At 35.1% G+C, this 14,513-nt stretch overlaps 1 protein-coding gene across 1 annotated transcript; it reads right to left on the reverse strand.

The window, feature by feature from the left end:
- Window positions 1-10,002: 10,002 nt before the first annotated feature.
- On the reverse strand, window positions 10,003-10,680 carry LOC108462136 (uncharacterized). Its single transcript, XM_017762120.1, has 3 exons — window positions 10,318-10,680; window positions 10,189-10,272; window positions 10,003-10,011 (listed from the first exon to the last, which is right to left on the reverse strand). Exons 1-3 carry the CDS (start codon window positions 10,678-10,680, stop codon window positions 10,003-10,005), a joined length of 456 nt encoding a protein of 151 aa, XP_017617609.1.
- Window positions 10,681-14,513: the final 3,833 nt, after the last annotated feature.

Consider the following 14,513-nt stretch of genomic DNA (forward strand, 5'->3'; position numbering starts at 1 on the left):
AGAGGCATTCCACACCAATTTCATGCATTATTAAACTTGTTACCATAACTTCAATTTGTGTATTCATACACATAGTCCTTTTAAGATATTAGGTCATCCCTTATCCTTTAGCACCAGATTTATACTTTACCATACATTCATCGATCAATAGCACATCACATCATTATCATGCATTCACCAAGCAATAACATGTCCTACCATCAAAACACTAGCACATGCATGCATGGGTAATTAGAATACAACCCAAATGAGCAAGTATGAGCCATATCACATGGCCATTACAAAATGAATCATCATTATCATAGGCCATCACAAATTGTCCAAATAGCACGACACATATCACAAAATGACCAAGTTTCCTATACATGCCATACTCAAAATAATAATTTCACTATACCCAATAGTCTTTTGATAGTGTGATTAGTACTCCAATAGCTTCCGATCCCAGAGCTAGCTTGGAGGAACTACAAAGGATGGAAAAAGAGAGGGAAGTAAGCATTAAAGCTTAGTAAGTCCACATGCAAATAATATGCAATAGTGGTAAACAATTAACATGCAAAAACATGATAATATATACATAAAGATTATTCTTTCATTCAAACCTCTTCACTTACTCATCATATGCACATATATATACTTGTTCATCGTAAACTGATCTTTATTAAAGCATTACTCATAGGTATAGCATACGTACATGTACTCATTGTAAGTATCCATAACCATACCTCTTTCATATGTCCTTCTCGGGACTCTCATTACATTCTTTACAATACCCGTTGAACATTTGAAATACTATTGGATACATCAAAACCTTGCACATATGTGCCTCATATTCAAACGTAGCCAAAGCTACCACATAACATGTAACACATCCATAATGAACTCAGACCTCTCAACAAGCTCGGATGTTAAATGAATCACATCCACCATGAACTCGGACCTCTCAATGAGCTCGGATGCCACATATCTCACGAACCCGGACCACTCAACGAGTTCAGACTTGTTAGTTTCTAGTGACATGTCACTTGTATCCTAAACTATTCCTAAGGTTCAAAGGGGATTTTTTTCTCACTTACATATAGTATCTCCATCGTACTTGCTCGTAACGTCGTAAATCACTACCATAATAACATTCCTCCTTTCATAACAATCAATAAGCATATAATTCATAATTATACTAAAGCATTTAAAACATAATACCATACCAGATTATTTACATATGTACTTACCTCGGTTACAAAATGGTGGTAATCGAGCTTAGTCGTCGTATACTTTATTCTTTCCTCGATCAAGTCCCGATTCACATTTTTCTTGATCTATAATACCAAATTTAACTTATTTATTATTCACATTATTCAAACGGGTCCATAAATCATACTTTTGCAAATTTACATTTTGATCCCTAAATTTTCACATATTTACGATTTAGCCACTAGGCTCGTAAAATGAAATGCATGCATTTTCTTGATTACCCAAGCTTGGCTGAACCTTTTCTATGCTCATATCAGCCCATATTTTCTTTTATTTCACATTATTATTACTCACTATTTAACTTTTACAAACAAGTCCTTCATTTAGGTGTTTTCACTAAAAATCACCTAATAAAATATGTTCATCATGCATCAAACATTCATATTCATCCATTAATCATCAAAATACAAGTAGGTCATGCATGGGTCAATTTTCATACATGAACCTTAAAACAAAATATAGCTAGAAATGGGTAGATCATGTTACCGGACTTCAAAAATACAATGAACACTAAAAACGGGGCTAGGGAACACTTACTATTGAGCTTGGAAATGTTGAACAAAACCCTAGCTATGGTGTTTTGTGATTTTCGGTAGCCAAAGAGGATGATGGACACACTTTTTGTTTGATTTTCTCTTTTTATTCTTTTAATTACCTAATGACCAAAATGCCCTTAGGGTTTCTCTTTCCAATTTTTTTCTTTGCATGTCCATTTTTGTCCAGAATTTTAAAAATTAGTCAAATTGATAATTAGGACCTTCTAATTCATAATCTAATGCAATTTCATGCTTAAAGCTTCTAGAATGCAAGTTTTCCACTTTATTCAATTTGGTCCCTAAAAAGCAATTAGACATTTTATGCATAGAATTTATTCATGAAACTTTCATACAAGCATGCATTCATAAAATAAACCTGATAATAATCATAAAATAGTTATTTCTATCTCAGATTTGTGGTATCAAAACCACTGTTCTGACTAGGCCCTAATTCAGGATGCTACAACTCTCCCCTCTTTAGGGATTTTCGTCCCCGAAAATCTTACCGGTAAAAAGGTTTGGATATTGTTTCCTTATGGCCTCCTTGGGCTCCCATGTAGCCTTTTCAACTCCATGTCTTTTCCATAAAACTTTCACAAGAGCAACACTTTTCGTTTCGCAATTGCTTGACTTTTCGAGCCATGATCTTAACGGGTTCCTCACCATAAGTCATATCCGGTCTGATTTAATCCTCTGTCAGTATAATCACATGTGAAGGGTCGGTTCTATATTGGTGTAACATGGACACATTGATAAACCATAATTTATACATATTTTTACCCTATATTTAACGCATTTTATGGATTATTTTCCATTAGAATTGGTGGATTCGATGCTCCTAATGCTTTAATTTCATGTTTTATACTTGGGAGAGCATAGGAGAGTGAAAGGAATGAGAAACGGGCCAAAACAGAGAAAATGGGCCAAAGTATGAACTTAACATGGCCTAGACTTCCTCACATGGGCAGACCACACTGCTGTGTCAATCTGGCAGAATCGAAGCACGACTCACACGGGTATAGCACACGCCCGTGCCATTCTAATAGGCTTGAACACGGCCTGAAGTAATTGCACACCGTCATGCTACACAGGCGTGTCCCTACAGAGCCCAAGTTAAGTCCAATTCGAAAAAGGCCACTTTGAGGGCTCATAGGCATTCGAAAGCCTATAAATACAACCTAGAAGAGAAGCAAAGGGGACACACAAAATAGGGAGTAAGGAATTACTCCAAGGAAGTCGATTGATTCATCTCAGAATCCGAATTCATCATCAAGACTGAAGATCTCTCCTCAATTCCCCTTCAGGAGTTTTGGGTTTTCTTTATGTTTTATATTCTTTATTTTTCTGAGATGTTTTCTTATTTAGTTATGAATTAAATCCCCTAAATACCGAAGGGGAATGAAACCTAAGACGAATCTTGTTATTATTTTCTGAATTGTATGATAAATATTTAACTTGTTCTTAATTATGTGTTCTTAATTCTTGTTTTGATATCCCAGTATACTGATTCAAGATAAGCTCTTACTCAGAAGAGGAATAGACCCTGGCTAAGAGTACATTTATCATAATTAAGTGGAGTTGATTGCGCGCCTAGACATAGGGTGACAAGATTTTGCCGGATTAAGGTGAAACCTAATAAGGGGATCCATAGATCGATTTAATGCAACCCTAGAGTGTTAATTAGAGAAAAGTCTCGGTTATTCAATCTAGGAATTAGACGTTATTAGTCTTGAATAGGGATAATAGCATAACTTAGGGATCTCTACGGAACAAGTTGAATGAATAAATCATCAGATTCGGAGCCAGAATAACAAGTAAAGTCTAGGTGGATTTTTCCTTAGGTATTGTCTTAAGTCAATCGATTTTTCCCTAAAGCAATTCCCCAATTCTTTTCTCTGTGAGTTCTTAGTTTAGATAATTAGTTAATTAAAACAAAACCCCATTATTCTTAGGCTAGATAATAAAAATACAGTCATTAGTAGTACTTTTAGTTCCTTTGGGTTTGACAATCTGGTCTTGCTAAAACTATACTACTGTTCGATAGGTACACTTGCCTACATCGCGATAATAGTTAGTTCAAGAACGATTAATTATAAATATTTAAAACCTATCATGAAATAACACGATCACACATGAAACACATCGTGAATCTTTTCTAATTCAGTCGGCAAAGCCAATCAATAAACAACAGGCTCTATCCTCTCGGTAACCTCATACGGTCTTACAAAATGAGGATTCAACTTGCCTTTTCTACCGAATCTCAAAAACTTCTTCCATAGGATACTTTCAAGAATACCTTTCACCAACTTGATATTCAATTTCTTTCCTTTTTAAATCTGCATGCGACTTTTGCCTATCCAACACCGCTTTCAAACAATCACAAATTACTTTCACTTTTTCCTCGGTCTCCTTAATCAAATCTATCCCATGAATCTTATTCTCCTTAAGCTCAGTCTAATACAATAGTGTACAACATTTAGGACCATTCAAAGCTTCATAAGGTGCCATCTTCAAACTAGTCTGATAGCTATTGTTATAGGAAAATTCAACCAAAGGTAGGTGCTTTTCCCAACTACCTTGAAATTTAAGAACACAGCATCTAAGCATATCTTCAAGTGTCTGAATTACTCTCTCAGATTGTCCATCAGTCTACGGATGAAAAGCAGTACTAAAATTTAGCTTCATCCCAAAGCTTCTTGTAACTTCTTGATACGATCTGCCTCGGGGTGAGTCAAGTCATACGCGAGTTTGCCTGGTCGTCTAAAAAGACGTATCGTTCAGTTTGTTCAAAGGATGTTTTAAATGAATAATGGTGGAAGCTATGTAAAAAGGGTTCAAAGATGGGTTTATGGATATGAAGTATATGAAGGTTCAGTTATAGAAAAATAATAAAAGATGGAGATAAATATAGTAATTGGATAACAAACAACGGATGTGAAGTGAATTGATGGTTCGATTATGATGAAATGAAAGGATGGAATGGAATGGAATGAAAATGATATAAAAAACAAACACGAACCAGTATTAGAAAATATTGACCCAAATGCTTATATGTTTTCAAGGTGGTCGATGAAGAATAAGAGAACCTCATCCGCTACTTAGCAAAGTAGGAACTTTTGTTTAAGGGTGAATGCCAGACTATTTGATAGTGATAAGTTCAAGATAAAGAAGAAGGTAGGTTGACGCCACTAGTGACTTAGATAAGCCAACGAGTTCTTCAAGGAAATATGAGAGGAAGAAATCTCACAAATTTCATATAAGTTCAATAATGTTTTAAACTAAGTAAAAAGATCCCTTTACAAAGGTTGATTTCACCTATTTATAGTGCTAAAATAGGCTAGTTGAATGGTCACAAACATTCAACTTAATGTGCCAATTAAAAGCTGAAATTTAATTCAAGTGTTTTCACATTCTTGAGCCAAATAAACCCATCCTTGAATTCACTTTAATTTAGCTAAATGAATGACTTTAAGTGCTTGAAAACTGACTCTTGAGTTAGCCCTTGGTCAGCTGAATGGACACCATCTTCTTAATCAGCTTCTTAATGATGTTTGAATGCTTGAAATAACCTTTGAAATGGCAAAATCGGCTGGTAGTGGAAAGGTTGCTGCCAAAATTAATTTGGATGATAAAATGCTCCTTAAACCTCCTTTAAATGATGTATAAAACATCCCTTGTAACAGCCACTTCATTTGTAACCAAAAATGACTTAAAAAGTCACTTTATTTAATGTGTAATAGCCCTTGTAATGTAACAGTTATGACTTGAAAAGACTCTTACAATAAATACATTAAAATGAGCTTATTAAACACATGTAAACAATTATTAAACATAACACACATTAATACTTAACTTAGGTAAATGAACTATGCATCAATTATTCCAACAACTAGTTAATTAAAGAAGTATCATTAAATAAACTTAACTCATGCATCAATAAATAATCCTAGGAACAAGATTAATTAAGAGCAACACTTATTAAATGAAGTTCAACAAAAACACTTATTAATAAAACTAAGATGAGTTGAATAAATGTCCAGCAACTCATTTATTAAACTAAGATGCTTAAATGCATAGTTTGAAATGCAAACTAAATGAACAAATGAGTACTTAATGCAAGACTTAATTTAATGATGCAGACCTATACTAACATGGGAGTTACATAATGCGTGACTTTATTAAATGCAGAACACATAATGCATATCATAATTAAAATATATAGATCAATAATGCATGACATTAACTAAAGATGCATTTAATTAAACAAGACATGATTAAAGACTAAAGTATTGAGCTGGATCGATCTCAAATGAGCTGAATTTGAATTGGACGGAGCTCGTGGAGCTATAAACGAATTGGGATCAGCTTGCCAGCAATGCAAGGCTCAACTAAGGAGACTTAACTGACGGGGTTCGCTGGGCGCGCTCGCATCATTCCCCCCTCTTTTAGGCGACTTGTCCTTAAGTCAGACTGTTCATCTATTGGAAAATATTTCCTCTCATTCAACTTTCCTCGATTGAACGGGATGGAAGATATCATACAAACCTAGAAATGGTTTATCAATGGACAAGAAAGCACATCACCATCATAGATAAATAACAGAGGGTTAAGACAACAAAAACCTAAAGATAAACCAAATGCTAAGCAAAAAACTGATTTTATTTTGCCAAAATGACTTATTAATTTTGACAATGACAAGTGCAAAGTATTCAATTCCAAATAGCTCAGACAGAATGCAATCCAAAGATTATATGAAAAAAATCTCAATCGGGCAAAACAAACATACTTCAATTTATCAAAAAGTTTCGTTAGGCCATCTTTACAAACATGTAAACTTAGTTGGATCAAAGGGTAATTTGTCATGAACGTTTGTGGTATATCCAACATCAGCCTTTATAAAACAACCATAATTGCCAGCAAACCATAATGCATAGTTCATTTATTAGGCCTTAATCAATGCAATGCTCAATTTCCATTATGTAGGAGGGACCTATTCTATATTGATCAACCATATCCCTCTACATAGATTGTGGTATATCCAACATCAGCCTTTATAGAACAACCAGTTATGGTGTACATTTGATTGTTCAAAATATACAACTCATGATGTTGGGATAATGGTGATCTCAAGTCAGAGGATCATATACATATTAATCACTATAAGGAATGTTGTGATAATTACATAATAATCCAAGAAACATACTTATAGCGGGTCAGTCCAATATGTTGTTCTCTAACACATATATTCATGTATTGATTTTGACACTCCATATCAATGACAACTCTTTATCATCAAGCAACTACATGTTAGTCTCAATGCATTATTATTGTCCTAGTCAACAATAATACTTGACAAGGATCTTTTAAAAACAATCAGATTATTCTTAGGACATTATTATAAAACAGTTTATTTATACACACAGAAAGAAAAACTGAAATAATAATGGAAACACCTTATATTAAAACATGATAAATCAAGTATTTTATTACAACCATCTCATGATTGATCTCTTGGCATACTCTTACAATCTCCCACTTGCACTAAGACCAGTCACCCATATATCTAATACCAAGCAACTTAGTGTGACGATCATACTTTTGTTGTGTCAGAGGCTTGGTCAGGGGATCAGCAATGTTATCATCTGTATGTACTCTGCATATCTCTACATCCCCTCGATCGATAATCTCTTGAATAAGATGGTAGCACCTAAGTATATGTTTGGATCGCTGGTGAGATCTGGGTTCTTTAGCTTGTGCAATGGCTCCATTGCTATCATATTGGGGTTCTATAGCATCTGATATGCTAGGCATAACCCCTAGTTCAGTAATGAACTTTTTGATCCAAACCACTTCTTTTGCTGCCTCACTGGCTACAATATACTTGGCCTCTGTTGTAGAATCGGCTACTGTACTTTGCTTTGAACTCTTCCAAATCACAGCACCACCATTAAGGCAAAACATAAAACCTGATAGCGATCAAGAATCGTCCTTATCAGTTTGGAAGCTAGCATCAGTGTAACTTTTTACACTTAACTCTTCCTCACATCCATATATTAGGAACATATCCTTAGTTCTTCTTAAGTACTTAAGGATATTCTTGACTGTGGTCCAGTGACCTTCACCGAGATCTACTTGGTACTTGCTCGTCATACTTAAGGCATAGGAAACATCTGGACAAGTACATAACATGGCATACATGATAGATCTAATAGTGGAAGCATATGGAATTTCACTCATGGGTTCTCTCTCTTGTGGAGTTGAAGGACACATTTCCTTCAAGAGTGAAATACCATGTCTCATAGGTAGGAATCCTCTCTTAGATTCTTCCATACTGAACTTTTTCAATACTTTATCTATATATGTACTTCGGCTTAGACCTAGTAGTCGTCTTAATCTATCTCTATAGATCTTGACTCCTAAGATGTAAGTGGCTTCTCCCAAGTCCTTCATAGAAAAACAACTTCCTAACCAAGTCTTAATAGACTGTAAGGTAGGTATGTCATTTCCCATGATAAGTATGTCATCCACATACAGTACCAAGAATGTGATAGTGCCCCCACTACCTTTCTTGTAAACACATGGCTCATCTTCATTTTTGATAAAACCAAACTCTTTGATTGCATTGTTAAAACAAAGATTCCAACTTCGAGATGCTTGCTTTAATCCATAAATGGATCATTGTAGCTTACATATCTTTCTAGCATCCTTTGGATTGACAAAACCTTCAGGTTGTGTTATGTACACATCCTCTTCAAGTTTCCCGTTAAGGAAAGCTATTTTGACGTCCATATGCCAGATTTCATAATCATGAAATGCAACAATGGCAAGCAAGATCCTTTAATGACTAATCGCCTTTTCTTTTTGCACATTACCATCCATGTCGGTTTTCTTTTTGAAAAACCACTTGCACCCTATAGGTTTAACCCCTTCAGGTGGGTCAATCAAAGTCCATACTTGATTTTCATACATGGAATCCATCTTAGATCTCATGGCCTCAAGCCATTTCTTAGATTCTGGGCTCGTCACCACTTCTTGATAAGTCCTAGGCTCATCTTGATCTAAAATAAGAATGTCACCATGCATTGTAATGAGAAATCCATATCTCTCAGCTGCATGGCATTCTCTTAAAAATCTGCGCGATAGTTGTGTTTCTACAGCAGTTACTTGTTCTTCAATATCTTGTGGAATTTGTTGTTGTTCAATCTCTGGTTTAATGGTATCTTGCGATTCTCGAATTTCTTCAAGTTCAATCTTTCTCCCACTTCCTTTTCTAGAAACAAATTTTCTCTCTAGGAAGACACCAGTCCGAGGAAAAAACACTTTGTTCTCAATGGGATTAAAGAAATAATATCCTTTGGTTTCTTTCGGATACCCCACAAAAATACACTTTTTAGATTTGGGTTCAAGCTTAGTAGACGTCTGACGTTTAACATAAGCTTCGCAACCCCAAATTTTCATAAAAGACATACTGGGACGTTTTCCAGTCCACATCTCATATGGTGTCTTTTAACCGATTTAGATGGAACATGGTTTAGTTTGAAAGTAGCTATCTCAAGTGCATGTCCCCAAAAGGAAGTCGATAGATCAACATGACTCATCATGGATCAAACCATGTCTAACAGAGTTCGATTTCTTCTCTCAGAAACTCCATTCCATTGAGGAGTACCAGGAGGAGTACGTTGTGCGACAATCCTACATTTCTTTAAAAGATTATCAAACTCTAGGCTCAAATACTCCCCACCTCGATCAGATCGAAGTGTCTTGATAGTTTTTCCTAGTTGATTTTGTACTTCATTTTTTAATTCCTTGAACTTTTCAAGGGCCTCTGACTTATGGTGTATCAGATAAACATACCCATATCTACTGAAATCATCAGTAAAACTAATAAAGTAGTGAAAACCACCCCTGGCCTGTGTATTTACTGGTCTACATACATCCGAATGTATTAAGCCCAATAAATCACTAGCTCGTTCACTTTTACCAGTAAAAGGAGATTTAGTCATTTTTCCCAATAAGTAAGATTCACATATTTCAAATTGTTCAAAAACAAATGAATCCAAGAGACCATCTTTATGGAGTTTGGATATGCGTTTCTCACTTATGTGGCCCAAACGACAATGCTAAAGATAAGTTTGATTTGAGTCATTTATTTTAGATCTTTTAGTATTTATGTTGTAAATGGTATTCATTTGATCTAAAATATAGAGGCCATTTATCAATTGTGCTGAACCATAGAAAACATTATTGAGATAAAAGGAACAACAATTATTCTTAATAATTATCTCAAAACCAAATTTGTTAAACAAGAAATTGAAATAATGTTTTTAGTCAAACTGGGCACAAAATAAAAATCCTCTAAACATAAATCAAATCCAATAGGCAAAGATAAAATGTATGTTACCACAGCTAATGCAGCAACTCTTACTCCATTTCCAGCTTGCAAGTCCACATCTCCTCTAGCCAAAGCCCTACTTCTTTGTAGTCCCTGTACAGAAGTACAAATATGAGAACTACAACTAGTATCTAATACCCAAGAAGTAGTAGTTGATAAATTAATATCAATAACATAAATACCTGAAGTAGACGTTTCGCCTGTTTTGGCCTTCTTAATTTCCTCAAGATAGATAGGGCAGTTTCGCTTCAAATGTCCAGTCACACCACAATAAAAGCAATTTCCTTCCTTAGACACCCCACCTTTAGGTTTCAGTGTAGCCTTTCTTTTTCTAGGTTTGGGCCTACCCTTCCCCTTGGGCTTTGTTTGAACTTTGGCCTTTCCCTTGCCCTTGTTGTTACGAACCATCAGTATGGGCTTGGGTCCAACCTTTTTCATGTTGCCTTCAGTAGTTCGTAACATACTGAGCAACTGTGGCAAAGTCTTGTCAATTTCATTCATATTAAAATTGAGGAAAAACTAGTTGTAGCTATCCAGCAACGATTGCAGAATAACATCAGTGGCCAACTCTTGGCCCAATAGAAACCCAAGCTTAGACAGGCTTTCAAGATAGCCAATCATCTTAACGACATGAGGTCCTATCGGGCTTCCTTCAGCGAGCTTACATTGGAATAGGGCCTTAAAGATATCGAACCTCTCTTGTCGTGCTTGCCCTTGATAAAGTTCTTTCAGGTGCTCGATCATATCATAAGCAACCATGTCCTCATATTGCTTTTGAAGCTCAGGATTCATAGTGGCAAGCATAAGAGATCCAACATCTACCATGTCATCGAGATGCTTCTTGTGAGCATCTCTATCAGCTCTCGAGGCATTACCGGATGGTTCAATAGGAAGTGGTTGTTTAATGACATATAGTTTTTGTTCTTATTTGAGGACAACCCTCAAGTTACAGAACCAGTCAAGAAAGTTCAAACCATTAAATTTGTCCTTCTCAAGGACCGATCGCAATGAGAGTACATTGTTTGCAGCCATAATATATCTATAACAATAAAATATGCATGTGAATAAATTTACCATGTTTATATCAATCATTAAAAGGACTTTATTAAACATGTTCCCACTATTTTATTTCAAAATTAATAACCCTCATATATTAATTTTGGAAAAACTTTCTTAAAAGTATTTCTAGTGGGTTAAAGATCCATATTTCACCTCTTCTTAAGTCATATTTGGCTTTAGTCTCAAGATTATGGTTATTTAGGTAAGCAATCATTTGCTAATTACATCTTATGTAACTCCTACAATTTGGTGAACAATTCTTGTTCTAATCATCTTATGGTTTATCCAAATTACTTGCCTCTAGGTTTCTAATCCTATTAGAGTAACCTAGTTAAGTCATTAACCAATTTTTAACCAGCGAATATCACTTATTTATTCTTCGCGTTTAACCAAGAAAAATTCTAGTACTCTGCTTTGGCATGACCTACATAGTATTGATCGAGGCCTTAACAAGGGCAAAATTGGAAGGCCATGATGACTTAATATTTCAATAGAGGGAGTTTATTTAAGATATTGCATCTCACCAATTTTGGTCTACTCCAGTCCATTTAATCTTTTAATTGATCTCATCAATTAATGAGGTTTATTATTACCTAATTTGCATGCTTTAGACATCCATAGCATCTCATACATGAATAAATAAACCAATAAATAAATGCAATAGTTATAGCCCATAAACTATGGTGGTTCATCCCAACTATGGTGGTTCATCCCAAGCCAATGGGAGAACCAAAAGGAAACCTAAAGGTAAAAGCCGTCTCACAAGCTGTTGATCCACACTGATTGGCCCATCTTCCTTCTCGTCAAACCCACAGCAACTTTTCCAAATTACAATATGCAGAAACTCGTTTTACATACGAGGGAGTAAGATGAGAAGAGAAATACAAGAGAATAATAGTAAGGCACGACATGCAGACCATATTTTATAAAATTACAACCTTTTATTAAATGGGTCATCGGGCTATAACTATGCATTTCAAACACCGTGCATGTCAAAAAAATAGCATACATCATTCAATATTTTACTTAGTGAATTATAGAATATCCTTTCCATCTTTTATGGCCCATCAAGTTTTATTTATTACAAAACATACTAAAAGATGATGGGGATCTGAGGTGGTCAGAGGGATCAGGCCGAACGCCCGATCCCTATTCCCAAATTATAAGAGGGAACTATCACGGCAGGAGCCGGGGTGCGAGGGCAGAGCCCCTGCAGTATGAACCAGGGGTGCAGGGATAGAGCCCTCACGGTATAAACCGTATACCCCAGTCAAATGAAACCTCACGATTTGATAACTTTTATCAATGGAATCGTGATTTTAGGATTTTAATCGTTGAGGTTTCATACCGAAACAACCCTTGTTCCACTAGCCGGTTTACTCTTATTGGACATTGTAAATACAACCGTTGCATCATTACAGATTTGTCAAAGTTAAACAGTAATAACATAAATCCGAATAGGCCATAACACCATGATTAACATCTAATCAATTATCGAAAGGAACAGATATCATAATATACTTGGACGATTTGAACAGTCAAAAACGTAATGAAATTAAAGCATGCATCTCATACAATTGCATCACCCAAGTATTTAAACCCGAGTCCGTATCGCACAAGTGGCTCTGATACCACTGCTGGAATGCCGGTGCCCCCAAGGCACAGCGGAAAAATAAAATTCTGGCAATCCAACCATGGATGTGCGAGGAAAGAATCAGGAAAACCAAAATAATGAAAATGGTTTCGAAATTATCAAAACTTCAATCTGAGTAGACAGCAACGCCTCGGCAACGAGAATTCCAAACCACTATTGAACCAAGTCGCAACTTTTCAGATTTCGACCTCTACATATTCCACCTAGTTGACAATGAACGGAAGAAGTCCTCAAAACGGTTTTAGAGATTTCTATTTTTTGACGGCTGCTAGAGCACTCAAAAAAAAAACTAGGTTTTCTTTTTAGGGTTATTTTCTATATATATAACTCTCCTTTTAAATTTGGTATATTTATATCGAATATTTTAAAATAAATAAATATAATGATGTTTTAACCAAAAATTATAATTACATTAATTATAACAAAGATTTGGTAAACTATATTTATTTAAATTTATATACTGAACCAACTTCATATATTAATATAATTACGTTCTCATTATGTGTACAACATTCTTGTACATATAATATGTTAGATATTTGATTGCCCAATTAAATTAGTTCTATAATTAATTTAATTCATGTGAAAGCCAAAAACAATACCAACTATTTTTTATTCTGATCATCTCAACCATATGGTGTGACCCTGTAGGCTCTTGTAACATTAGCAGTAATACTAGAATGATTGTAATGTTACATACAATGAGTGACATCTAGCAATGCATCATTGCTACCTGAGTTACAAGAAGTCATGATTCGACATAACCTTTTGTGATTTATCTTTCATGCATTAATCCTTAAGTCCTTTATATCTGGAATGAACACAAGTCATGGAATAGTCACACTTGCATAGTCCATCTCATGTTTCTTGATATCTTGAGTAAAGTATGATATACAAAATAAGTTTGACATCTCATATCAACTTATTTGAGCATGACCATGCATTTCGATTCTCACTCAATCAAGTGGCCTAAGATATTACTCCCATTATGTAGGAGGGACCTATTCTATATTGATCAACCATATCCCTCTACATAGATTGTGGTATATCCAACATCAGCCTTTATAGAAGAACCAGTTACGGTGTACATTTGAATATATCAAAATATACAACTCACGATGTTGGGATAATGATGATCTCAAGTCTGAGGATCATATACATATTAATCACTATGAGTAATGTTGTGACAATTACATAATAATCAAAGAAACATACTCATAGCAGGTTAGTCCAATATGTTGTTCTCTAACACACATATTCATGTATTGATTTTGACACTCCAAATCAATGACAACTCTTTATCATCAATTAACTACATGTTAGTCTCAATGCATTATTGTTGTCCTAGTCAACAATAATACTTGATGGTGTTCGGCCTTTACTTGTTGGCAAATCAAGCATCTCGACAAAAAATTCGGATATATCTCTTTTCATGCCATCCCACCAATACATTTTCTTTAAATCATTATACATTTTTGTGCTACCCGGGTGAACTGACATACCTCTGTTATAGACTCATGCAAAATATTCTGAATCAACTCAGCATCCTTCGGAATACAAATCCTTTCACAGAATCTCAGACAACCATTAGGATCTCTCCGAAAATCTAATTCACTGCCCG

Source organism: Gossypium arboreum, chromosome 13, assembly GCF_025698485.1.
Source record: "Gossypium arboreum isolate Shixiya-1 chromosome 13, ASM2569848v2, whole genome shotgun sequence".
Taxonomy (NCBI): domain Eukaryota; kingdom Viridiplantae; phylum Streptophyta; class Magnoliopsida; order Malvales; family Malvaceae; genus Gossypium; species Gossypium arboreum.

Bases quoted from the DNA above. Each gene is read 5' to 3' on its own strand.
- LOC108462136 (XM_017762120.1), bottom strand. From the start codon at position 10,680: ATGAATGAAATTGACAAGACTTTGCCACAGTTGCTCAGTATGTTACGA. The intron at 10,273-10,317 runs GTATTAGATACT...ACTTCTGTACAG, and splicing joins TATCAACTACTACTTCTTGG to GGACTACAAAGAAGTAGGGC.